At 47.2% G+C, this 27,754-nt stretch overlaps 1 protein-coding gene across 4 annotated transcripts in view; it reads right to left on the bottom strand.

Moving 5' to 3' along the window:
- FHOD3 (formin homology 2 domain containing 3) overlaps positions 1-27,754 on the bottom strand; it is a 475,552-nt gene that overhangs the window by 244,432 nt on the left and 203,366 nt on the right. For all 4 annotated transcript variants that reach the window (XM_057698544.1, XM_057698543.1, XM_057698545.1 and 1 more), the window contains exons 4-5: positions 25,193-25,260; positions 18,620-18,725 (exon numbers count right to left, since the gene is read on the bottom strand). In XM_057698544.1, coding sequence (XP_057554527.1) covers positions 18,620-18,725; positions 25,193-25,260 — 174 coding nt within the window. The remainder of the gene's footprint in view (positions 1-18,619; positions 18,726-25,192; positions 25,261-27,754) is intronic.

Genomic DNA, 27,754 nt, shown 5'->3' on the forward strand with positions numbered 1-27,754 from the left:
ATGCTGGGGGCAATCAGACAGCCCACCATGGTGGAGACCCGTTATGGATGACCTGGAATGACAGGATGAAACACTGCATTTCATCTCATCTAACAATGGTTTCTGAACTTTAACTGTTTTAACAACCAAATCTTCCCCCAAAGAACTCTATGCATAAGCCTGAAACATAAAACAGACTGAGTAGAGGCTTGAAGTGAAGGTGCTTTCCCACTTCCGGGGCTGGGGAGTGGTGGGGAGCAGTCTCAGAGAGGGCCCAGGGTTTGTGGAATAACACGCAGAAACTCCTGGCTCCTCATACAAACTGAAATAGGAGAGGCTCTGAAGAGGTTCTTGGAAAGTTTTGGGTTCCAGTCTCCCACCAAGAGCAGAGCAGGTGAGATTCTCAGAAGTGTTTCTGATGGGAAAGGAGAACCACGAGGTCCCACCGCCGAGCTGAGATCAAGCCCAGTGACTGCAGCAGCTCCTTCCACCAGCCATGAATCCCTAAAGTCTCCTTAGCTGGTCAGTCCCGCACCGGAGCCTGCAGAAGCCACTGCAGTGTCTCCCCTTCCTGCCTCCACTCTTCCAGGGAGGCTGGGATCAGAGGGGAGCCGCGGGGAGAAGAGGGAATGAGGGTCCTGGAGTTTCCCAAATGTGCAGACCAAGACTAAAGACCTTCCGAATCATGGCAATCACTGCTCTGTGCACACTGGAAGCCAGCTGAACATGAGCCACTCCGAACATTAGCAAACTTCAAGCCTTAAAATTACAGAGCTCGCTGATGTCCTAAATTACAGTTATGGAGAACAGACATTTAGGGGCATGATCTGGGGCACGGGAGGAACTCAGGGTTTTCCTTCAATGATGTTGTAAAAGCCACATGGTAGCGAGATTTCTCCAGAGGCAGAGAACAGAAGCAGTCAGGCAACAAGGTCAAGGGTTGGTGTGAGAGCAGAGGGAAACGGGCAGAGACGGACTTACGTGAGCGACAAAGTGTGAGACATGGGAAAGGAGAAAGGGAATGCAGAGGTGGCAGGCTGGGCAGGGGACCCTGGGGCATATACGGAAAACCAGGAGGAGCCAGCAGCCGCGGGCAGCAGCTCTGGTTTGGGGCATCTGACTGAGAGGGTGGGAGGCCACAGACAGCTGAGGGTGGGAGAGGAGCTGGATGTGCCAGGAATACGGGTTGTGCAACAGACTATGTGGTGTCCTGCAGAGAAGCACGAAGGAAGGAAGAGCAGCTGGTGGCGGGTGCTATTTTATGCAGTGGCCAGGAAAGGCCACAAAGCGTACTGGTGATGTTTCTTTTCTTAAGCTAAATGGTGGATGCACACGGGTTCATTTTTATTACTCCTTATACCTTTATCTGTTTGCTATATTTCAAAATAATCTTAATTACAACTAAGACTGATAAGGGAAGTAATTAACAGAGGAGTGTATATTCTTCCACCTTAAACTTCAATACATCCCATCCTTGTGATCCCAAGCCATCTGTCCTCTCCCTTCACCCTCTCCCTATGGTGGGTGCAAGCACAGACGTGGCAGGCCACTGTTCCTACCTCCCATCCCCATAGAACCAAACCTCCCACCCAGGGAGGCTGGTGTCTCTCAAGAAGCAGAGGCTCTCAACATCAAAAGCAATGCTCCCGGAACCCACCCAAATCTCATAGTGCCCACCACTACCCAGCCCTGCGAGGAACCTTGTCAGAGACCTGACTTCCAGTGTTGGACAACAGGTTTCCACTCCAAGTTACATGGCTTTTCAGGCTTTTAAACTGCCTCAGCCTTCCTACAACTTTTAAATACACATGATATGAAACTATTCCCCCAAACCCCATGTCTCTTTAGTTCCTCATAGTGAAAAGAAAAATCAGAAAGCAAAATGCACTTATTCAATGAAGGCTCTCTCCCCCTGAAATATAAAGTGGCTGCTGTAGATCGCTCCCAAATCTTAATCACAAACATATTGGAAGAAGACATGGCCACTGCCTCACTGTATAATAATAGCAGTCAGCTGAACAGAAAAAGAACAGACAAAAATCACACATCAAATCCTATCAGTCTGATAAGGAACTTGAATGTAAACCCCTCTGTCCTTGAATGCTGCCACATTTCCAGAACAACTACAGGAACTTCCAATCAACAAGATATTCAGAAGCAACATCAAGAGCTGGCCCGAGGATCACCAACGGCCACAGCTATTTATAAAACTCCAAGTAAGAAATCTGGCTCCAGACACCAAGAGGGTATAAAGAGTACAGCAAATGATGGTGATGTTTGCTTGGGGTCAGAATGCCCCCCTGGAGAGTAGGAGGAGCTACCTGTGATGTACGGTGTTCTGTCCAGCTGACACCAACCCATCAGCAGGGTAGTGAGGGTGCAAGAAGTAAGGTGAACAGGGACTCAGCACAGTGCAGTGGCACGGAAGCAGGGGTGGAAACAGACAAGTCCAAGTTTCTAAAAGGGCAGAAGCTATGCAATGAAGTCAACTTTTCAGGTCCTAAAACCTTCAAGGCATAGTCTGACAAATCAGCCACATTCTCTTCCAATACCATGAGAAGTGTGGCTAACAAAGAAAGCCAGTGGCATTCAGCTGAGCGTTGCATGTGGTCCGGGCTCCACCTACACTGAGCAAATGAGATCACTCACTACACCATCCCACAACTGCCCTTTGCTTCTCTCAGCTGTGCCCTTCTCACAGGAAAGAGGGGGGTACGCGACAGAAAGGCAGACCTTGTTCTTGAGACACACAGGGCTCTGATCAAGCACGCAGAACGCTCTCTTCCCAGCAAAGCGTTCCAGATGCGCAAGACGGCGCTCATTCTTCCAGGTTCCCATCGTATAACACTGACCGGGACAAGCCAAGAACACTGAGGTTCCACCTAACTGCCCACGTGTGTGTGGACATGGCTTTGGCTATAATCACTTTCATCTCTTTTTGGCTTTCCTTCCGTTTTTCTAGCCTTTGATTCTACGACTTCTCTGCCTCATCCTTGTTGCATGGATTTATTCTCCCCTGAAATCCCCTGGACAGCAGGCACTGGTTGACTCCTTTATTGAAAAGCCCAGCAAGCACCACACCCTTTTTGAACTGCCTGCTCAGAGTGGGGTATGGAGGGTCCAGGTGCAAAGAAGAGTGTCTGGTGCATAAGGAGGACCCTGCCTAGTCGGGCAGCAGGACAAGGGGACAGGGGGTTACTGATATGCTGTGCGGTGGGAAGGCCACACCCCCCAGAGGGCTTTAGGGAGGGTCCGCCAAGAAGGAGTCATGGGAAGGGTGTCAGGGGCAAGGTGTCACCAAGGGTAAAGAGAAACCCTGCAGTAAGACAAGGAGGAGGAGGCAGAAGGGTCAGCCTGCACAAAGAGGTGAAGAACACGGTGGTTGCAAACACTTGCACGCAGCTCAGCCTCAGGTACCTCCCATCACAGAGCCAGAGTGGACACCGTGTTACCCCTTTGGCGATATAAAGATCTATGTTCTCACTTCCACGGCCATGAGCCACACAAGTGAACGGGCCCCGTAGCTGGAATGTAGACTGTGGCCCAATGGTGCTCCTAATGGTGACTTCCAGGAGACAGCACTGCACTCAGATGACAGAAGCCCCAGAAGCTGACAGAGACAGTGGGCTCAGGAAGCGCTTGTACACCCACTACCCTTGCTGTCAGCAGCATGGGGAGAAACAGTCCCAAACCACTGCCCTCTGCAGTATCCGGTGACCAACAAGCCTGCAAAGACAAAGGGCGAAGAAGCACTAGCCGTTGTTCAATAAGTTCATCAAGTTACAAGACAGGTGGCACCACTACCATCTCTCAAGGTTTGGCAGGTGAGAGGAACACTCACAGGTACTTGCTGTACCTTCTAAAGAAATCCCTCTTTATGAGACATTATACTTATTTCTCACTGCATGACTAGTTAGAAAATCTAATTCAGACCAGATGGTTCAGATGACAATATGCCTCTGCCTTCTGGCTTAAAGAGTCCAACAGCAACCACCTTGCTCAGCGCTGACTGGGCCCAGCTCCCTGGGGGAGCAGCCGGGAAGGTCTTAGGTGGGCTCACACTCCCAGGAGCCCTCCGCACATACCAAAGAGCATCAGCCACTGTTCCCATCCTCGGTGCCAAGGTGTCCAGATGCAGCCTCCACGGGATACCTGCTTGTCCAAGCAGGTGGGGAACGAACTGTGCTTCTTAGTAGGTCTGGAAGGTTCCTACTATCTCAACTGTAATTTACAAAAGGGTCAGCCATTCTTGGTTCCAAGCACCATTCACATTTGGAACTTCAACTGATATCAGTGGGATTTTGTAATCCACATGGAATTTTGAAACAAAACCATAAAATTACATATTTCCTTTATTTTCGAGGCTGATAATGCCTTGAAACCTTTGTGCTGTGTTTTGCCTACAAGAGAATGAATAATTGATTCAAGTACCACATTTCATGTTTTATGAAATTCCCATGAAATATGATACATTGAGCTGATTCTTTTTAAAAAAAGAAAAGCTGAATTATGAAAAGCAAACATCTTGAATGACTGAGCAAAGAATATCTGAAAAACAGTTTTCTGTGTCTTTGATGCTCTAGGATTGAAGTACTTAATATGTATCAACCACCCTTGGAAACATAATGCTGCGCAAGCAAAGTTGAGAAAAAAACAGGATTTCAGGATTTTCATCCAAAACCCAACTGAATACAGTGTTTTTGTGTATATCCATCCTTACCTGACGGCTCCTATCCTCGGGCCACCACCAAGTTCCTCGAGGTGAGGGGCCTCCGCTGGAGCCCTCCACCTCCTACTGCGGCTGTCTGCACAGCGCGTTTGCCAGATGTGTGAGCATGTGAACAGTGGGGATGCAGAGGAAGGTGAGCAAAAACCACCTCTGAAGACTTGCCCCAGACCCAGCCCCTGCGCCTGGTCTCCCATCTCTCATTCATGGGCGAGACCACCCACGTGATTGCTTACCAACTTCCCTTTGCTTCCTGAAACTCAGCCTAACCTTTTTCAACCTGCCATGTCCTCTCCTGACAATGGCATACTGGAAACACTGAACTTTCTTCTGGATCACCATCTCTTTTAGTTGCCCATTTGTGTGCAGCACAGAGCCCTTTAACTGCATGGGCCTGGACTCCACCAACAGTTGAGAGGCCCAAAGGGGCAGCCACCCCCCAAGTGAGGGGTGGGGGTCTCAGGAGACCATGCAAGAGGATGACTCCAGCGGTAGCAGGGGCACCGAGGGGAACTCAGCTGGAATGGATGGCAGGCATGTGGCTGCCTGTAAAGCCCAAGAAGAAAAGAAACAGTCATTGTCCTCATGAAGCCTTCCCCTAAGCATCATCCAAGACCTCTGTCTCTTAGGAGGTCACACAATATTTTGTACCAATTTTAATCTGTCCAGATGGCTTTGTATGGCGATTGTTTGTATGTAACTGTATTCGCTTCCTTTTGCTATATAACAAATTACCACAAACTTAGCAGCCTAAAACAACACATATTTATCATCTCACAATTTCCATGGGGCAGGAGTCCAGGCACAGCTTAACTGAGTCCTCTGCTCAGGGTGTCTCAAGGCTGCAATCAAGGTGTCAGTTGGGGCTGTGGTCCCATCTGAGGCTTGGGGTCCCCTGCCAAGCTTATGCGGTTGTTGGCGGCATTAGCTTCCTTGCAGCTGTAGAACTCATGGAACTTGCTTCCTTAAGGTCAACAGAAGAGCATGTCCCACCCAGAATGATCTCCCTTCTAACTGATTCAAACTCAACTGTTTTGTAACCTTAATTACATCTGTAAGACCCTTTCGCCTTTACCATATAATGTAACCTAATCATGGTGCTGTGATATTCACACATCCGTCATATCACAGACACATCATATCACATTCACACATCACAGGCCTTGTCCACACTCAAGGGGAGAGGATTATACAGGGTATAAACCAGGGGGAAGGAATCTTTTGGGCCATCATAGAACTCTGCCTTGACCACAGTACACCTGTCACTTTCCTTACCAAATTTAAGCTTAATCTCTCTTCTTATTCTTGGACTTAGCACAACTGTTATTTAGTTTGTACTGTTCTCTGCTTCTGCATACCCAGACCCCAAAGTGACTGACTCAGGTAAGGCCATCAGGTCACACTCACTCACAAATGAATGAACCAGCCCATCTTCATTTACTGAGGCCTCCAACCAGAGACAAATTAGAGCTACAAACGGACAAAAACCAATGAAATCTAGAATCAGGGGAAGGTCATCTTTTTGCAACCCTCCAAATAAGACTTGGAGGAGCTGGAAAAGACAGGAAGAGGATCTGGAAAGAAGGGTGTGGGGCAGCAAGGTGCACCCGGGGAGAGAACCTGTTCGGACCAGGGCGTGGTGTGGAGATCAGGAAGTCAAGGAGGTGGTCCTGTCTGTGGGCCTCTCCTCTTAGCTCCCAACCCACTCCTCCAGTCTCGTCTTGTTTGACCAGTGAGTCCAACCACGATATTTCTGTGAGCCCTCCAGATCCCCAGGCCTCAGGCTCCAGAGAAAGTGCAAGCCCACCACTGCCCCCTGTGCTCCCAACCTCACCATGTACAGGTGAACTCCTGGACAGAAACCAATACTCACCCTGCTCATCCTTCAGACCGTTGGGAATGCTGGCCCTGAAATGGCTAAGGACAGTTTATCTTTTTTTTTCAGGGACTTAGCTGGGCTCTACCATGTAACCAGATGGTCTTCTTTGAGACTTTCTGAAAAAGGACAATACGGCTTTGGTGTGACGTGGGGATCCTACAACACCTGTTACAGAACATGAAGAAGGGGGAGAGTCAAATGGCTCTGATTCCACCCCTTCTGCTTTTTATGTTTTACTTAGAATCACGGAATCTCAGAGCTGGAAGGGATCTACGAGGTCACCCAGCAGCACCCTACCCAACCCTAGCAGCCCTAACAGGCCATAAACCCGGGCTCTGCTGGAACATTCCCAGTGCAAAGTAGTGTGTTCTGTGGTTGGAAAAGTGTCCCACACACCTGTCTGAAATCAACTCAACAAACATTCTGAAAATGCCTTGTATTCCCCAGAATGAGCGAATACCATACTTGGCACCCTGCTCTCACTCCCCACCTCTAGGGCTGCCGACAGACACCACTAATCAGTCATGGCACTCTTTCCTGCTGATGCTGGATGTGGCTTCAGAATCCTCAACAGAACGCTCCAGAAAGTCACCCCTGATCAGTTTACGTTGGCAAGAGAAATCAAGTCATTTTCCAGCTCTCTTCTTGGAGCTCGTCTCCAGTCAAAAACCGCTTTCCTGTAACTCCTACTCATTGCTCCTAATCTGCCTTTAAAAGCAGCAATTTTGTCCCTTCCTCCAAAACAACCCGTTCCTTATCTAACTACATCTACACTTATTTCCTCTGTAAACCCTTGCAGGCTCCAGGCCAGCTCTAAGGCCAGGGTTACCTCAGAGAGAAAGGAGTCAGGCTCTGATTCTAGGATGATCAGGTGCCCTCATAGTGTTTCAGGAAATCCTGGAGCCAAGAAGGCACTGGGGGCAGAGACGAGTGTGTGTGGCGGGTGCCACGGAGCACTGTTCTGCCTACGGGAACGGACTCCAGATATGAGTCAGGCCAGCCTAGCACAGCAGTGGCTTTGGCAGAGCCCAGCTTTGAGGAGCTGGGGAAAGAAAAGTCAGGGGAAGGGAAGCAAGGAATAACACGGTTGACGTAACAAGGGTACCAAAAACCAACTCAGATGAAAACCCTCCAAACTGTCTGCTGTCCCCACATTTCATATCTTTTGCACACTTACCCACAATCGCTCAGAAAACACTGAATAAGACCAAGACAGAGCCCTGTGTCATGTTTCTGGGGACTCCCCTTTCTTTCATTCATTCATTCATTCTTTCTTTTTTCATCAGCTATCTGTTGAAGATCTACCTGACACCAAAGAGCAAGCTGAAGCTGGGGCCACAGAGTCTGTGAGTCCTTACACCGAGGAACTCATAACATATCTGTTTTGGTGGCAGATAAATAACTCCTTGAGCTCCAAAACCAGTTATAAAGTATAACCCATTCTGTGTGTATTTTATCTGCGGAAATCATGATGAATTTAAAATCAAGATATACACGGAATCTGAAAAAGAATATATATAAAACTGAATCACTTTACTGTACAGCTGAAACCAATACAACATTGTAAATTAACTATACTTCGATAAAGAAAATGGTAAAAGAAAAATCAAGATATCCACTATACTGATGAACTGAACTAGCAAGCTTAACAAAAAGAAAGTTCAATGATTTGGCATTTTTTGGTAAGTACTCAAAAGAAATCAAAGTGTGCTATAGTGCTTCCAAAACAAGAAGATCTGGTGAGCTAAACCTTCAGATTAGCAAGTCCAGGCTCTGTCAAATTCTTAGTAAAAACCAGCAGCTTCCTCAAGAGTCGTGAGTTCTCTTCCCTGCAGACATTCTATCATTCATCTATTCTCTCCTTCAGCCAATTTTCCCTGAGCTCCTAAAATGTGCCTGGCATCAAGGATGGAAACTGACACGAAGGCAGCCAAGTATGGTGCAGGGAATTAGACGAGGGTCTCTGGCCCATAATCTATGCTCAACAAATATTTATTATCAGTGAGGTAAGTGTCAAGACCTGGGTATGCAGAGAGTGCCAAAATATCAGGGGCAAGGGAAGGTCTCCTGCAGAATACCGCGTCTGAGCCTCATCCTGAGGACACGCAGGAAGAAAGGGATAAAGTGCAAACTAGGTGAGGAAGGGTGATGCTGAGGCCAGGGCAAGGGCTGAATAGGCACACTAGGGCAGGACCAAGGTGGGCACTACCCACACGGGAGGGTCAGGGCTTCATCTGAGGCTGAGAGAAGCGACTAGTCATGTATGTCAAGGACTGAGGAGACCAGCTGGGCACTGTAGAAGGTCAAGCAGGCAACAGGGGGCAAAATGGGCCACGGAAGGCAGGGTTGAAAGCAGAGAGACTGGTTAGGGGACTGGGAGAGCAGATCAAGAAGGAAAAAAAAATGATGATCTGACCTCAGAAACTAAAACTGGGAATGAAAAGAGATGCAAGGACTTGAAAGGGGGTAAAGGGTAGAAAAGCCCAAATTTGATAACTGATGATTACAGAGAGTGAGTGAGCAAGACGGGTCTGGGAGGCTCCCAGCAGTACCTGAATATGGCGGACGACGGCTCTTCATCCGTACGCTGGATGGAGCCGTGGGGTGCTGGCCAGGGGGTGAAGCTATCGGGTTGGGGTTTGGACGTGGTGCATTTGGGACACCCAGGACACACCAGCTCCACGGGTTTGAGGTGCTGCAGAGGGACCTGGGCTGGGGGCCTTATGCAAATCAGTGGCAGGGGAAGTCACCGTGCCAGGAGAAAGAGCAGTGCCCTGTAGGAGGCTGGCCCAATCTACCCAGAGCTCTCAAAACTCCAAAAGGCAAGACACTATGAACACAAAAACTGACCCTTCCCCAGTAAATCCCAGCCAGGAAAATAACTTTAATCCATGTTTGACGCTAGGTTTAAAATTTGCTTAAGACATTCTGTTCTATCATAAGCCTGGCTTTGTAAGTAGAAGCCCTATAAAGGACCACATGTGAGATAAGGTTATAGCCAAGGAAATAACGATTGTGATTCCAGGTCCACCTCCTCAGCAGCTCCTCTGGGAAAGTCTACTGAACAAGGAGAGAAGGATGGAGGAGAAGGCACATCTTCGGTGTAAATAAAGTGGAAAAATTCCTGATGAACACAGAGCAATGAGATTCAGTCATGGAAAATTCCACACACAGGAATGGCCAAATAACTCTGTTTTTCTTTCTTCCTTCTCTTCTTAGATAAAAGAAGAAGACGGGAGCTACTTATGGGGATGAAAATTCTGGAGAAATCTCTCTGGCTGAGACTATGACAGGTTGAAATACTCAAAGGCACGACTGCACAAAATAGCAAGGGTTTTCAGGGTGGTTGTTTGTTTTTCTTGGTCTGCAAACTGGCCTGAATTTCTGGAGGGCTGTGACTATATAGAATGCAAGGTGAATGTTAAAGAAGCATCTTATCGATCCAGAAATGAGTCGTTTAAATGATGATAATAATATTAGGTTAGACCATTCAGCTTTGCCACTTCTATGGTAAAATGGTCACGTATCATCAATTTCACGATATGGCCTAATGATACTCCAGGTTGGGGAGAATGTTGGCTAGGTAGACCTAGCCGTGTATTGCTTTATAAGGATTATCCAGTGAAGTGTTTCTGTTATACTTAACAGAATTACTCATTGATTTTTACTTCAAAAAAATTAAAACTTGAAAGAAAGGCCTTCCTTGTTCTAAGGTCAACTTACCAAAATAAGCATTGCCTAATTACAGGGAAAAAGTAACCTTGCAAGGAAGTGACGAGGAGACCAAAATCACGTTGAAAGCTGGAAGTGCCATTAGAGTTCGAAACTGAAGGCAAACGTCCCGCGTGCTGCCCAGTGTGGTAAAGGGCTCCGCGTCATGCACGCTGCCTGCCTCACCTGCGGTCCAGCCCAGCACCTGCCTCTCTCATCTGAGAACCCAGAGCAAACACAAGGGCACTTGGTCCCATCCGAGGTCAGGATCCGGCACTGGCCTTCCCTTGCTCCCTCGCCCACCTGACCCACCACACTCCCGCACGCAGCGCAGCAGACAGAGGGTCCATCAGGACACAGAGCACAGCCACAGTGATTCCGATGAGTTCGCACATCCAGAGAAACGGCAGCATGACCAGAAGCCTCCAAACTGTCTTCCTACCAACCTACCCAAACGACCAGTGAGAAGCACAGGTGCAGAAGGGATTCCACGAGCCCTGAGACTAGGCGTAGCCAACCACACACCAGGGCGTTGGAGGGGTCTATCTCCATTCACCAGAGACTGCAGCAGGCCCGTGGGGAATGGTGGGTCTCCCTCTGCTGGGAGAAAGTCGTGGAGAAAAGCTGGGCAAGTCCACCGTGTCCGCCCGGTCGTGCAGGCCACGGGAAACACATACAGTGCCCCAGAGGGAGTCCCATTTTTGGCCCCTGTGCCTGCACAGGCTGGTAGAGGAAAGACATAAGTGCAGCTCTAGACTATTCTCTGACCCGGTTTTTTAAGACAGATGCAGGCCTGATGCAGGGTGGGGATGGCGGGGGTGGCAAGAGGGGCCGCAGATGGGACACTCAGAGCACTCAGGGGTGACTCTACTGTCACCACACACCAGCAGCAGCAGCAGGAGTGATTCAGCCTCCCTTCCCGAGCAGGGCGGGCTGTGGCTTTCCTGCCCTGACCAAACCCCTCACAGCAGGTTTGCGGCTGGTTCAACCTGGAGGCCACATCCTCAGCAGTGTGCCAAGTGTGTGAGCAGAAAGGTCAGGCCGAGGTGAGATACACCAGGGCACAAAGAACATTAGACACCAAAAGCAGAGGTTTCAAAACTACAGCAGAGGAGAAAAAACAAAGAAACAATAAAACGTGGAGACCAGGTCCCACGGCTACAAGCAGCCCAGCTTCTCCAGCCACTCCCAGCCCACGTGCCACAGCTGGTGAACGCCCAGAACTGACAGACCAGTCTCCAGCAGGCTGGTACTCATCTGAGTCCTCAAAGAAAGAGTTTCCAACATGCAAACACAGAAGAAGAGGAAGCTAACTCTCCCTCAGGGAAAAGGGGCCTCACTTATGAGCCTGACTGTCTTCACGAAGCAGTTGCCACAAGTGAGAAACGCAGGCCCCAAGACCCAGAGTGTTCCCTGATTGAAGCCAAACACCCCCAAGGAGGCGAGGAGAGACCCTTCTTAGATGACACTCCCAAACCAAGTTTACGGAAAATAAACAGGAAGAAGACCCAGAGAATCCTTTCATCCTTTCATGTGGTAAATAGCAGACCTAATTCAAAAATGAATAAACAAGAAAAAAAAAAAAATACAAACACACCTGGGGCGATTTGCATAAAATTCTGTAACAAATGAGAAGGAGATGGACACCACACACAAGAGTTGGATGGAGAACACATCATTGCAAAGGATTTGTCCTGGGCCATGAAAGAGCGCGCAGGCGATGGTTTTGAATGTTTAAATAAGGATGTCAATTCTTCTCAAATTAATGGACAAAATTAACACAACGACAACCAAATCTTGCAAGCCTCTTTATAAAAATGACTATAAAATTTGTCTGTTGGAATATAAGTGAACCCTAGTCACCAGGAATGACAAAGATTACAAAGGGTGATTACCCCCGGCCTGGGGTAAATAAGCAGAAACGGAGAGGACTGGTGGTAACATAAATTCACACATGCCGAAGGGGCAATTATGCAATAAAAAACAAGACAAAAATGTACACACCTTTGAACTCAACAACTCTATACCCCGTACCACAGGCGGTGGGGCATGAGCAACAGAACTTCTCACGGGTCTGGAGGCTCAACGTCCAAGTTCAAAGTGTCCACAGAGTCAGTTTCTCCTGAGGCCTCTCTCCTTGACTTGCAGATGGCCAACATCTCCCTCTGCCTTCACATCCTCTCCCCCGGACAGATCTGTGTCTCAACCTCTCCTTCTTATAAAGATACCAGTCATCCTGGATTGGGGTCCAGTGATATCATTTTAACTTAATTACCTCTTTCAAGGCCCTATCTTCAAATACAGTCCTGTTCTCAGGTACTGGGGGCTGGAGGTCTGATTTCAACATGTGAATTTGAGGGGTAGGTAATTTAGCCCATAACAGGTAGTTACTGCATTAATATAATTGATTGTTATTGAAAACAACTGTCATACCTAGAATTCAGTCTTTTATTTAGATCTTTCTATGAGCTCTTTAAGCTTCACAACACTCCAATAAAGAAGGTATTATCTCCCTTTTAAAGGTGAGGGAGCAGGGGTTTAAAGAAATTACAGAGTTGTGCCAAGGTCTTGGAGACATCACAAAGCCAGGCTCCAAGGTCCACTACTCCCTTCCAGGAGATGTGGTTGAAAACATACGTACAGAACACTTCGTTTTTGTAAAAAGCATGTGCAAAGCAAGCATGTACACGCGTGGGTAGAACATGGCCTTTGTTTTGTGGGATTATGGGTGATTTTTCTATTTTTCCTTTTATGGTGTTTGCTTTTCAGACAATCCTGTGCTCAAAATTACACAATAGAAAGTTATAAAAGCTATTTCTGTTTTAAGAAAAATACCTACCTCACTCAGCCTTTACAAAGTTTTCTTGTCAGCCAAGTCCATCTTTGGCCGCCTGTATTCCACTGGCCTCTATGCTCTGACACACTCATCTCTGCAGGTTCGGTTTGGCCCAACGGGCCGCTAATCTGTGGCAGCCAACATGATTCCTTACCGGGAACAGCCCCTGTCACCACGACTGAGCCAGAGGAGAGACACCAAGTGAAAGAAGAGTCTGTCCCTCACACTGGTCTCAACGCCCCCCTCCCCAGGGGCTGGTGACAAACACCACCGGGACACTTGTGCTATTGTGTCATCCACACAACTGACCACGTACGTGGCTGTCATCGCTGATCCCTGAAGCCCTGACCGGGCAAGAGGTGAGAAGGAGGACGTTTCCTCCAAGACAGTAGGATGCACCTCAGGACCAGCGTGAGGGGGTAGGGGAGAGGCAGGCCAGGCTGGAGGGTAGCAAGCACGGCAGCCAAGGACCAGACCTTGATCCAGGAAGTAAGCAGCTCTCCCCTTCGCCGCTCATCTCCTCATCCTGGTGCCAGTTTGAGCCCTTCCCTACCCTCCCCCATCTACAGTCTAAACCCAACCTCCACTTTCCTCCTTTGCTCTGAAATGTCAAAGATAAACTTTTAAGTTTTCCTGGGATGGAGGATGTCAGTTTAATCATCTCTGGACTACCATTTGATCATTTTGTACCACTGCCTGGTTCCTGGTGATACATATGCTAACAAAAGCTATCTGACCACAAGCCCTGATCCTCATCAAGAGACCCCCTAATACGCAAGGCATTTTTCCCCCATTAGTTAAGTAACATCTGGCAAGGCGCTAAAATTCTCTGGTTTCCAGCTTTTCCAAAGACATCTGAAATCTGGATTTTTTTAAGTCAAATCTCCCAATTTTTAAATGTTAACAACAATTAAAACATTTTTAAAAACATAGGAGCAAACAAAACATCTGCAGTTTTCTCCTAAAATGCAAGGGTTGAGCTAAAGGAGTTCTAAGATCTTATCCAGCTGTGATAATGACTAAGGTGCTTTAGGATTAATGGGTATTTTGCTTTAGGTGAAATGATCTAATCTAACTTCTTCATGTAAAACTAGCCCCTAAGAGGAAGCTTCCCTTGAGGTACAGCCAGCAAAGGCAACTGGCCTTACTGATCCTACCTATCTCTTTCTCTTTTCTCCCCCAAAGCACCTATATGCAATCTCTAAACATGTAAGACATTTGCGATACAATGTATAAAGTGGGTCAGATGCAGCATCTCCAGAGGGCTTCTCCAGGGCAGGGCTGTATCTTGGTTTCATCTGCACATCCCCAGGGCCTAATAGGGCCCATTGGTAAGGCTCAGCATGTGTGTAGAAAGTTTAAGTTCCCAGGAACATAGTTCTCAAGGTCTTACTTCAATAAGAATAATTGTGAGATACAAAACTCCACCATAGATATACATTAAATACTGGTGGTCACACACACACACACACACACACACACACACACACACACACACACACCCCTTTAGATCATTAGCTATAGCCATCCAAGAATAATAAGTCAGATAAATATTATTTCTACTTGTTGTGCATTTAAGACCTCTTCCCAGCAGCCGGCTCACATTTTTGGAGAGCGCTAGGCTACACCGTAACTCAAACCCTGTCTTTACCTCTCAGCAGATACATCCTCAACACAGAGCAAAATATTCTTGGGCCTCAAAAAAAAAGGAGCTGACAGAGGGCTGAGTGCAAAAATAAAGATACATTAAACAAGTCCTAAAAGCAGCTGTGGAAAGGACTGGGTCCTGCAAATGCTCTTGTTGTCTTTGGATCCGGGGGCCTCACACATGGTCACACACAGCGGGGCTCCTGAGGAAACGTCATACAGGGCAGGCTCCACCAAAGCTCTGTGACACCTGGCCCACCTGACGGCAGGTAACAGAGGTTTTAAACGCCGAGGCTCTGGTTAGAGGTCAACCAGTCCACTTTTCCACCCCCAACCGCCTGCCACACGGGCCTCTCACACTCCTGCCCTCAGGGCCCCAGCCAGGGACAGCCCCGGAGCCCCAGCGCCCACGGACATCATGCAAACTGGCCAATCCCAAACCTGCTCACCCCGCCTCACGTGGAAACCACAACAGACGCGCCTGCCCTCGCCCTCCGCGGAGCTCCTCCCGAGCGGCCCAGGGCAGCATGATGTGTTCTCCCCGGGGAATGGTGAGTTACAAAACTGGAAACCTCTTCCCGGTTTTTCCCTCCTGATCTGCAACCGGCCTCACCTTCCTTCACCCAAGGTAATATGGTTAAAATGAGGTGGGACAAAGAGGCAATTCACAGGTTGTCCTTGAGTGCAAATGTCTGCTGGCTGCTGGACGCTGATCACAACCTAAAAAAGCCTGCATGTCTTCAAGGTCAGGAAGGGTGATTCAACATGCGGGCTGGGAAAAATGATAGTTTCCTTGCATCAAAACACAAAAGTCACAGCCTAAGAAATCTGTCATTTACATCCCTCAGAAGTACACTTTCCTGGCACGGCCTTCAGTCACATACGTCCAAATGTGCTGACGTGTGCACACGGTGCCCTGGTTACCCCAGGTCTTCGGAGATTCAGTGGAAGTGGGGCAGGCATGCAAAGCCTCCTTGGCTATGGGGAAAGCAGGATGCCCTCTAGTAACCTAAATGGAAAGGAGCACTAGCTCATTTCCCATTAACAGATGGTGGCCCTCTGCCCTCCAATAAAGAGCCACCACTGGAAAATCAAGGCAGAAAGAAGGCAAGGCCTTGGTAGTGACAATGGAAACATGGAGTCTCCTCACGCTGTAGGAAGTGCTGCCTACAGTGAGGGTCTTACCTCAGTGGCATTTTCTGCAGGGACAGAGAAGTAAAAGGTGGATGGCAGGGCTCTCCCCTGGCTGTGCTTGGGAGTTCTGATTCTCAAGCATTTGGTGATTGCTTTTGGTACCTTTCCAGGGCAGATCAGAACACTGCAGATTAATAAAGCCATGCGAGCTTAACGATGAGCATGCACTGGGGTGGAGAGCCCAGCTGAAGTATTCTGTGTCAGCACCACCTTTCATTACCAGCAAGTACAATTGATGCCATTTGGGATGGTGTGCAGCCATTGAGCTTACCCTGCCCCTACATAACAACGTTCTCAGCAGCAGGGAGACACTCACTACCTCCAACTGGGCCACCACTGGACTGCTTACTGGAAGGCTTTCTCAGCTGGGCTAAGTTTTTCCTTCTGAAGTCCCTCTATGTGGCAGGCACAAGTAACCTGCAGGCACAAAGCCAGCCCTTTCTCTCTTGCTGCCTCTCCTTAGAGTCCAGGAAGCCGAACACGCACTGTGCCAGCCTCCCTTGCAGCTACAGACCGTCATGCAACGCAGTTCTAATCCGTGGGGGGTCTGCGGGAGGCTCCTAATAAGAATTTTGCCTTCCAGATCAGAGGGGGCTGACCACCACTGGCAGAGTCATCCTCCTCCCCTCAGCCTTGAATGCAGATGAGCAAAGATGCTTACAATGATGATGGCTCTATAAAAATGTACATATACACTCCTAGGTAAGGGTCAGAAGAATAAAGACAAACATGTAGGTGGTTGTTGGTTCTATAGAGGTGTGTGTAGGTCTATGCATTCATGCCAGCACACATGGGGGAAGACTTTCTTTTTAAGTTAAAATGATGTATTCTTTAAACATAACAAAAAATATATATATACTGTCAATTTGGACCCACTATTCAGAATTAGGTGATTTTAGGTATATTTCCTTCCATGTGGTTCAACTTATGAGCATCCATGGCATAAATGACCTGGAAAATAAACTAGAGGAATTGCTGCCACCCTTACTTCTGTGCCGCCCCTCCACCAGGTGATGAGCCAGTGTAGATGGAAACATGGAATGAGAATCAAGGCTTATATGTGTCTCTTCAGACACAGAAGGACAGCTGCATTCAGAGGCAACACAGCAGGACAAAGTTTATGGTTAATTTGCCTACACATACCATAAAAGTTCCCATATAAATGTTTTAATTCTATTACGGCTAGAAATCATAAAATTCAGACATAAAGCATCTCTGCTGACAGCTTGTAATGAGGACCTACCACACACCCAGGGAAAGATGAAAGGTGGACAAAAGGAGGTGCGTCCCCAGCCTCACAAACACTGTGGAGCAGAGAAACTGAGGCTGAGGTACCCTGGCTCACACACACACCTGGCATTTATCAAAACAACAGAAGAAATTAACACTGACTTGAAAATAGGGCCTTAAAAAATTTTCTTTAATGAGCCCTCAGTTTTCCCTTTTGCTTTTGCCCTTGTTGCAGTGGCTCTCCAGGAGCAGAGAAAATGGAGAAGGATTCAGAGAGTTCAAGGTGCTGGGTCACAACTCAGCACGTAAGGAACCTTCTCAGGGTAAAACACAGCAGGAAACTGCAGGAGACTGTTTCACTTTGCCTGCCTCATTCAACTCTAACCAAGGACATTTGATATTAAACCACACGTTTCGTGTATTTCTCCTTCATCCAAGGGAAAGAAAAGGAGGTATTTTTCTTCCTTATGTGAACACAGTTCTGGCGTTACAGGCATACATGCAGCAGGGGGAACAGAACCTTGATCGGCTGTGCTGTGCCCCAGTGCCTGGCCACGGCCCTTGCTCGACTTCACACTAGAGGAAATGATTTTTCAGGCAAATGCTCAACCTCTTCGAGTCTCAAATTTTTCAACTGCAAAATGGAGATAATATTGAACTATATTAAATTTTTCCTTTGGTAAGTCAAAACTGTTGATAACAGCTATGTCATATGGTCCAACCTAAGAATTCCTGCCCTGCCTATTCACAGATTTTATTGAATCAAATCAAATTATTTATATGAAGGTGCACAAAAATACCCTAACTCTGAAAAGAACATTAACTTTATGAACTGGAACAGTAATCAGTGCTTCAAATGCCACACACGCATCACTTTGTAAAACAATGAAATTACGGAGGTAGCTTTCAGCATCCTTCCTTAAAATGCAAATCCTGGGCCCACCCCAGACCTACCAAGTCAGAAACAGGAGGACCTGGTGTGGAACAGTGCACTTCTTATGGGCACTTCCAGTGATAATCCAAGTCAGAGACAATATTTTTCCCAGGATGTAACTGGCCTCTTCGGTTTTGGGGGGCTTTCTGCTGAAATGCAGGCCTTTCCTGAGCCCACTTGGTGTGTACCTTTCCTCACCAAATAAAAGAGATTATAAAGAACCTAGTGTGCAGAACATTCTTTTCTTAATAACTGAGAAGAGACATCAGGTAAAGTCAGTAAAATGAACCCAGTCACTAATTAGTTATGAGGAATTGATAAAACCCGAAGGTGTCTTCTTTTGCTACAAGATGTCTTCAGCACCACATTCCTTAACCACATCTTTCAAAAAAAAAAAAAAAAAAAATCGAAGTTCCTGGAGGTGACCCCAGACCTCCCTTGCGGCAGGGACTGGCCGCCCTGTGCGCAGTGGGTGTAACTTACCTCTCAGGATGTAGTTCTGATAGTTCTGATCTGCCTCGGCCCCCACCTTGATCAAACATGTCAGACCTTCAGCCACTACGAATTCATGCACCAAATCCTTGTCATCCTGGCAGGAAACAGGGGAAAAAAAAAAAAAAAAGACTTCAAATACTGTCCCGGTCCCTTCTCCATCCAGGCTGTGCTGTGAAAACTATGAACAAGCCTTTGACGCCAGACAGACCTCTGAAGATTGCTCTGCTCTATTCAAATGAAGCATCTTAACTGTTGCCAGAGGAATTTTACAACCAGTCTTCACATCGTTGTTTGCCAAAGACCAATTATTGCCTTCTGGGCAATCTAATAAAGATAAAGCAAATGAATCCCCCGACTGTCGGGAATATTTATAGTGATCTGTTTCTCATTCTTTAGCAATCACCAGGCTCCGCTCCCCCACGGGTCCAGAGGGACCAGCCACACGAAGCCTGCTGGGTTTCAACACAGGAAACACTGCCTTGCAGTACAGACCATCGTGTGAAGGATTCAAAGCGACTCGTGTGTTTCAAAAGACAGTCCCTAAGGATGGTTATGAGGGTCTTACAAATGGTATCTGAGGAGGTAAGGGAGCAGTTTCTCCACCTCCCAAGTTGTGCAGCTTGCAGGACAAGCAGGGAGGCAGAGCACAGAACCGACTGTGTGTCTGCAGCAGCCACACTGTCTGTCCCTCAAAAGAGCCACCGCAGTTGGCCTCCAGACCCGATCCCAGAAGGCGGGACCTGGAAGGAATCGCAGGAGTCATCTTATCCGGTGGTTCTCAAAGAGAGGTCTCCAGACCCACAAGCACCTGAATATCACCTGCAAACTTGTGAGAAATGCAAAATACCCGGCCCCACTCTGACTTACTGGATAGGAAACTCCACTGTGGGGCCCAGCAACCTGTGCTTAACAAGCCCTGCAGGGGATCCAGAGGCGCTCAGATCCTTCTCACCCCCTGACTCCCACACATCAGGATCATCTGCAGAGCTTTAAAAAGAACAGGAAGCAGGTCCCTGCCCAGATGGGTTTAACCGGATTTTATGGGGTGGGGCCCAGGCTCTGCTATTCCCAAAGAAATCCTAAAGGGCAGCCAGTTCAAGAACCACTGATCTAATCCCACCTTTCCTTTACAGATAAAGACTCAAGAGCGGCAAAACTTTGGCCAAGATGACCTAACTATGGTCCAGCCAGCCCCCAAATTCAGTCTTCTGCCTGGAGTACCAAGTTTGATGGAGCTCTATGAGAGGGATTTTTCCACTACTGTTTCAGGAGATTTTCCTCCATCGGACACAGCCTTGTCTCAAATGCAGCTAGGACACGTTCATCTTCAATTATAACAACAGAGCAAAAATAAAAAACCTCAGCGATGTAAACAGTAGAAAGCTTAATGGAATAATGAAAGGTTATTATTCTAGGAACGGTCCGCAACCATGGTTTATCTCCAAAAAGGAAAAAATAATTTAGACGAACTGGCATAATTTTCCCGGCTCCACGTGGAAATCAGCCCCTCATTTTGATTTTATGGCATTTTGCAATTATATGGAAGGAGGCCATGAGCTAACGGGGTGGGGAGGGAGGCGAAGGCCGGGCAAATGCTCCCTCTGAACCAAGAACACACTCTTCACATTCAGAGGGCACCGGGGGGGGGGGGGGGGGGGGGGGGGAGCACTGCTGTGCCCCGAAGGTAATGAAAGACAGCTGTGTTAACTCAGACTTCAAGATAGTCATGGCTTTGGAAGCAAGAGAAAATGGGACAATATCATGAGTTTTTGGAAAATTACTTTACACTCATATGTATGAAGGAAATAAAAATAATTCTCCCTCATCCATATTCTTTTCCACCAGCATATGTGAAACGTGAACGTTTAGATGAGCTCATGTCTAGTCAGAAAGTTTTTCCAAGCATGTAACAAATGTTTATTACTTTAACTAAAACTAGATTCACACATGACTTCATGGTGAAAAAGTGAGAACAAGCTCTCAAGAAACCACTCAAGCTAATCACTAATATTAATATAGCAGAGAGCTGACTGTCTGGCAAAGGCACTTGGAAAAAAAACACTGGACAGTGTTTATAAAAATAATTCAGAACCCTAACTAATATTTATGCACATATATAGATAAGGCACTTAGAAAATAAAAATGTATGGATGATTAATGTAGAAAATATCTGCCATATTAGCAATGTACAAGATTCTGAACACATATCTTAAAGTATACAGGCATTAATAAATGACTTTTAAAACACTGGTTTCCGACTAGGATGAAACCACCATGTTAACACTAACTGATAAGAGATTATCCTTGAATTTCAGAATTCTCTATAATAACCATACTTTAACCTGTGATCATTTCTTAAAAATGCCTATTAGTCAAGGAATATTCAACTCAGTCCAAATGACCAATGACTCTGTTTTTATACCCTAACACTCTAGTTTCGAAAAGAACCTCCACATCCTGAAAACACAAGAGATGATGGAGACCTGTGGGTGTGGGAGAAGGTGATCTAAGCCCCAGACAGCTTGCAGCCTGTGGAATTCACCCCACACCCAAAGCATCCCTGCCCTGTGTGTTAGAGCTGTTTTGTGCACAGGTCTGTGGTATTCCAAACAGATTAAACTATTGGCAGCAAATGCCTTCTGCCTTGCCTACATATGCCAACAAAGCCTGCTCAAGAATATCTGTTTGCTGACTAAGTGGTGGAAACAGCATCCTTGAGGATTCAGAGAGACAACACTACAGAACAAGCACGGTGAGGGCATGTGAAACAAGATCGATGTACTTATTTTATCTTTTAACTCTGTCACCATGGAAAACTTGAAACATACACAAAAGAAGACAGAGTAACTTAGTGAACACCAGATGCCAATTAGCTCCATACCAATCCTGTTCCATCTATCACCCCACCCTGTCTCTACTGCCATATTAATTCGAAGCAAATCCCAGACATCACATCATTTAATCCATAAATATTCCAACATGTACCTCCAAAGGATAGAAATGCTTTTGAAAATTAGGTACTCAAAATAAAAAATTAATACTTTCTTAATATTATCAAATGTCCAGTCAGTGACCAATTCCAACGGTCTCAAAAATACCGTTTTCTACATTTTGTAGTAGGTGTGTGCCAAATAGTATGCATGTGTGGCAATTAGTTGATATAACTTTTAAATGACTTTTCATTCATCTCTTTATTCGCTTGAAATTTGTGTGCTGAAGAAGCTAGATCATTTATCCTACAGAGCAGCCTATATTCTGGATTTTGCTGATGACACGCCTGCTGTGTGGTTTAACGTGTGCCTCTGTCCTAGATCATCTGTAAACTGGTTACTGCATAGAGAGGCAGGATCAGATCCAGGGTTGATTTTGTTGGGCTGACCACATCCTCAACGGCAGTGCGAGTTTCCATGAGCAGACACATAATATCTGATTGTATCTCATTTCCATCATGTCAGCAGATCCTGACCCTCAATACCTAGATCCATTCATTCATTCAGGGCTGCAAAATTCTGACGTTCTAGTTGATACTCTAATTATATCACTCCTTTATTGCTAGCCAGAATATTTTTATAAGCAAAACTTCCCCTCAACTAAACTTTTGATTATCTTAAAGTTCATACAGGAAAAAAAATAAGATAAAGGTGTGATTCTAAAATTTTACCTATTTTTCAAAATAATGGGCTGGTTCACCACCATCGTCCTTCCATTGGTGACCAATTCATTGTTATTCTTTAGTATTATTATAAACTCATCAATGCAGATTAACCTGATGTATTTCACTCCCCTGTAACTATCATCCTTGTTGATTCTTACATTGTCCATCTTCAGCCAGCCAGTGGGAGACCCTTCAATGTGCTCCCGAGTTCCTCTGGCAATCATCCTAGTAATATTTGATAGCTTCCTTGCTATATGCATAACATTATATGCCAAGTTTATTTTACCCATTTCCTATGCCAGATATGGAGTCAGCTATTTCTCCAAGGAGCTCTGGTTTCTTTTTGTATTTTAAGACCACAATCTCGGTGCTAGCGGTGCTTTTTGCTAATGCATTGATCATTGCTTCTAGTCCTTTTCAATAAAGTTAGTGCTAGAAATACGCTTTCTTGCAAGTTTGTTAAGATAATAAACATCCTGGGTTCATTCCAGTATTTCCAATTAAACTCAGGAATCCAGGGTTTTTTAACTTAACCCTTCCATCTTTCTACCAACTTTCTTTCACACACCAAGAATCCAAATCCTCAAAAACTCTAAGAATGACAAAATTAGAACACACACACACACACACACACACCAGTATCAGAAGAGCAATACCAACATTACCACCAGTTGGTCTTCATGTGTGTGTGGTTCTTTTTCTTCTTAGAGTATATCCTACCCAGGGTACACAAACTGCAGTGTTTTCAAGTCACTTGGAGGAGCTCTTCTCTGTGGGGTTCTACCACCAACTCAGTGAGGTAAACACAGGTTTCGAAAGAAGTCAAAGCTGAACGGCAGGCAGGCTGAGGGGCTACACGAGTGAGGGTGAGGAGTGGTGGGAGTGCGGCCCTCCGGTGGCACAGTCCGAGTCCAGCCCGACTGCACCAGGGATCTGAGTTTGAGAGGAGGACGTAATGGAGGGTGAAGTAGTTCTGTTTTGTTCCGCTAAGAAGCAGGGAAACACGGATGCATGGGAAGTGAAACTTTGGGATAAGTAATTAGCAAAGCATTTGCTCAATTAAGACAGGAAAGACTGAAGACACCTGTGAGAGGAGTATTCAATTTGCCCAATTTGTTCATCTATTGCTTCAGTGGCACTGGCCACAGTGTGAGGCCCTAAAGACCCAGTGATGGAACCCAGGGAGCTCACAGATGACTACGCACCCTGTAGTATCTTAAGTTCTATTCCAGAAGTGAGCACAGAGAACTTTAGAGGACAGGCCTTGACTGCAGTGAGGGCTCATCTAGAGGCTCCCCCTGGCAGGAGGAGACACCAGGTGGGAAACTGAGAGACATGGGGAGTGGATGTGGGGTGACAACGCATCCTGAAATAGAAGCAATAGGTCGGGGGGCAAAGGTGCAGAAGAGAAAGGGCACAGCTTCCCCCGGGACGCAATCACAGGTGAGACGCAGCTGCAGCCAAGGACAGGGAGGTGGACCGCAGAGGCCAGGTCCAGAAGGGCCTCACTGTTATACTGAGATTCAGACATAACCCAGATGGCTACATGGAATCGGCATGAGAAGGACTTACTTCGCCAATCCCCTCTGGTGGGAAGCTAGAGGATGGACTGAGTTGGCGAGGACCAAACAGCAGGCAGTGCCCATGACAGCTGTTACAATTCTTCCAGAAGAAACAGCCTGAACCAAGGCTGACCCCAAACCCCAAGGCACTTCTGAGACGTGCGACATGAGGGAGCAGTGGTGACTCAGGGTCACGCCTGCAGCTGTGGGAAGATGAGAAATGAGGACTCATCTCCAGAAACGTGCGGGTGGGATGGATTGTTGGCCTGACTTTCTGCCAATCCCCCCTCAGAGAGGAAGACACCCATGAAGGGGACGGCCACTCTGGCTAGAACTATCACTGACAGAAAATCCTTTAAGGATGTGAGGAGACAGGAACTGAAAAAAATGGGCTACACCCTAACGTATAAAATCAACAAAAAGAACAATGAACCTATGCAGACACAAGCTCAATGCAAAGAGCATCTTCTTCACAAAGCCTCATCCTGCTTCTCCTAACCCTGCCCGGGCATAGCGGCCTGCCCTCCGCCCCTGGCTTGCTGTCTCTCCCCCCTGCGGCCTCCTGTGGGTGACAGCTTGGAGTGTGCCTGCAGTCCTGTCCCAGCTCTCTTTACTAAGCTCGTGACTTGCCCAGGGGAGAAGCAGAGGGAAGGCTCAGGAGAGGAGGATACGACAGAACCCAGCAGAGATGTGTGCACACGTACACAAGGGGGCACGTCCCTAGCAGCACAGTTTATAAGAGCAGAACCCTGGAAACGAACCCAACCGTCCACCAACAGAAGACGAACACGACAACGTGCACGTCTTCCATGAGATGGGTACCCAGAGCTACCTCCGTCACGCCCACACCTATCCCCCTCTCGCTGAGTAAGCCGCAGCATGACACGTGCAGCATGATCACATGCAGTATGATAAATGCACGCACACAGTTAACAGAAAAGAATATCACATATTGTTGGTGAGTATTCACCATTAGTATGGAAACGTGCACTTGCATGGTAAACACTATCCATGACATTCAGTAAAGAAGGGGCCTCGGGTGGCGTGGGAAGAGGGGGCTGGTATTGAGCAGGACACGAGACTTCAACTATATCTGTAGCAGGTGCTTCTTCTTAATCTGAAGTAAATAGGGAAAAATACTGTGATTTGATGACGACTTCTTTACTTCTTATTATGCCTGAAGTATTTGATATGGTAAAAACATACTCAACTAATATTTGACCAAATTTACATTGTACTCTGAAGAGACTTTTCTAATCAGTAAAAGGTATAAATTTGTCTGCATCTAATTCCACAAGCAAGAAAAAACAGAACCTGAGAGTACTTTTTTCTTTTATTTCTTACCTGAAATATCTGCTTCAGGGAGAAAAGGGCCCTTCTTAAATCTCGTCCACTGGAGTTGTACAGTTTTTCTGAAATAAAGAATACAACATATACAGTTAATTAAAGTGACCCAATGGATGGTAAAAAGACAGAGAGCATATGAACAATTAATGAATTTCCACTGGGAAGGTGAAATTCATTTCATTTAGGATGCAGACCTCACCCCCAAAGGGGCAGAGAACAGTCCAGCCGATACAGGAGGGAGGGAGAGGGGACTGTGAGTTGCAGGAGAGATGCCCTGATCTGCACCCTCAGCTCCCTCTCTCCAGATCTCTGTCTCCAGCCATTTACAGACTATTATACTTGATAGCCAACTATACCCAGAAAATTAACACAGCCAAAACAGAACTCGTCCTTCTAACCTCCCTCCTTCCTTGCCTCACAGCCCCTGCACCACCATGCTCTCTGCAGTTGGGTTCAGGAAGCTTCAAGTTCCCTGGGATCTGATGCTCACCTTGAGGGACCCAAGAGCAGCACGGTGGCTCTAAGGGGCGACTGGGTCCCTTGGTGACAGCCCTTCCGACACAAAGCCAGCCTTAGCTCTGCCTGCACCTGGGTGCTCACTCACGTGAGATGGGATAAGGATGGGTCCTGGCCCAGAGCAAGGCAGATGGGGGAGCCCTGTGTCGATATCCTGGGGCTTGACACTCAGACCAACGTCTACAACCCGTTCACATTCGACATGTACTAGTTGGGCCAGGCCTCGTGCACAAGGAGGAAAACCTGACCCAGGACTCTCCCTCCCGGGGTCGCAGTGCGGCAGGAGAGGCAGATGGGTATGCCACGATTCTTTGCTGGTCAGTGGGTGGCGCTGCAATGCACTGAAGGCACACAGAACACAGGGAGCGTCCAGTTCTGGTGAATGCGATTCCTGGAAGCGTGGATTCCTCTCGGCTTCCCAGAACCCAAGCTCAGCCCTGACCCAGATGGCTGAGGTGCCTGGGGTTGGGCTCCTAACACTGCGAGCCAGACCACCCCAATATAAATCACCTAGCACCTGTTTACTGAGCACCTGCCAGGCACTGTTCTAGGCACTGAGGGCACAGCAGTGAAGAGTGAACTCCGAGTAAAGGCTAAGCAATCAGACGGCCTGCATTCCAAGCCTGGTGTCACCACCTATGGCTACGTGATCTTGAGCAAAGTACTGGACCTCTCTAAGCCTTGGAGTCCTTCTCCGTAAAATGGGAACAGATAATAAAAGATTTAGAGGAAAATGGTTTCGTGTTCAATCAAGCACTGCGATGATGGAGTGGAATGCAAAATTACTTAAAATATTAGAATAAAAGAGTTGGAAGCAATGTCACGCATACGGCCAGTGACCCTGGGCTTCAATGCCAGCCTATGAGGGGACTGGGGACAGGTAATGGGCGGAGCCACATTCTCCTCTTGTGTGAGGGGCATGGACTTGAGTGGAAGGGGATGAAACACACAGATCTGAATGACTGAGCAGGAGTCTGGCTGTGAGAAGGACATGTCCCCTTTGCACTGTGGCTCTGGAAGCGAACGGGCTCCGACCTGAGCGAGACTTACAATAACGGAGCATGGGCGATACTCAGCGCATGAATGGCAGTAGCTTCCTCGAGGGCCTCCTACGGACATCCGGCCCGTTTCCCCTCTTCCCACCCACCCTCCAGACTGAGGCCAGAAGAACCGGGTGAAAATGACCAGCTGAAGACGTCACTGCCCCAACTTAAACCCTTCAGTGGCTGCCTGCTGCACTGAGCAGGAAATCCAAAATCCTTTACGTGGCCCGTCAAACCCCTGGCCACACAGCCCTGGCCCCCCTCCCTCACTGTGCTGCAGACACCCTGGCCTCTCGGCTCCTGGGGCGGCCAGGCCCCTCCAGACTCACAATCTACACGCACAGCTTAAGGGACAGAGACAGGATTCTGTGGGTTTGGGGTCTGGGGGGTGGTGTCTGAACCCAAAGCCTCCTAGCTGTTTACCCACCATGGAATTCCCTACCTGTAAATACAATGTGCAGTCCACAGTCACTTGCCAATTATGAAGAGTTTTGATTAAGAGAGAACCCCTCGCCTTCCTGAACAGAAGGAGCCAGGAAGACTCCAAAGGAATCAGCCGTCCCCACACTAAACATCTAATTCATCATAGACCCTAAAAAGTGAGGCCTGATGACTCACAAGCTGACCTCTAAAGTATGTGTGACTTCAAAAGACATGAGTAATAATTAGAGTGAACTGCATCACCCCTGTAGTAGAACCCAGGTCCCTGGGGAGACTACTTCTTCCTCTAGTTCCTACAGCTAACATCTCAGAATCCTCAAATCCCAGAGGAACAGACTTTGTTTTTAGCCAGTACCACTTCTAATAAGAATAAAGCTCTCAGATGCAAGCACGGGGCTACATACACCCGGAAGAACAAGGGCAGATTTAGCTCCTCCAGGAAGAGTATCAGTAGAGGAGAGAGTCAAATCCAGGTACTTTTTTTTTTTTTTAATATTTATTTATGTTATTTATTTTTCTTTTTATTTTTGTGGCTACGTCGGGTCTTAGTTGCAGCATG

Source organism: Hippopotamus amphibius, chromosome 11 (assembly GCF_030028045.1).
Source record: "Hippopotamus amphibius kiboko isolate mHipAmp2 chromosome 11, mHipAmp2.hap2, whole genome shotgun sequence".
Lineage (NCBI taxonomy): Eukaryota > Metazoa > Chordata > Mammalia > Artiodactyla > Hippopotamidae > Hippopotamus > Hippopotamus amphibius.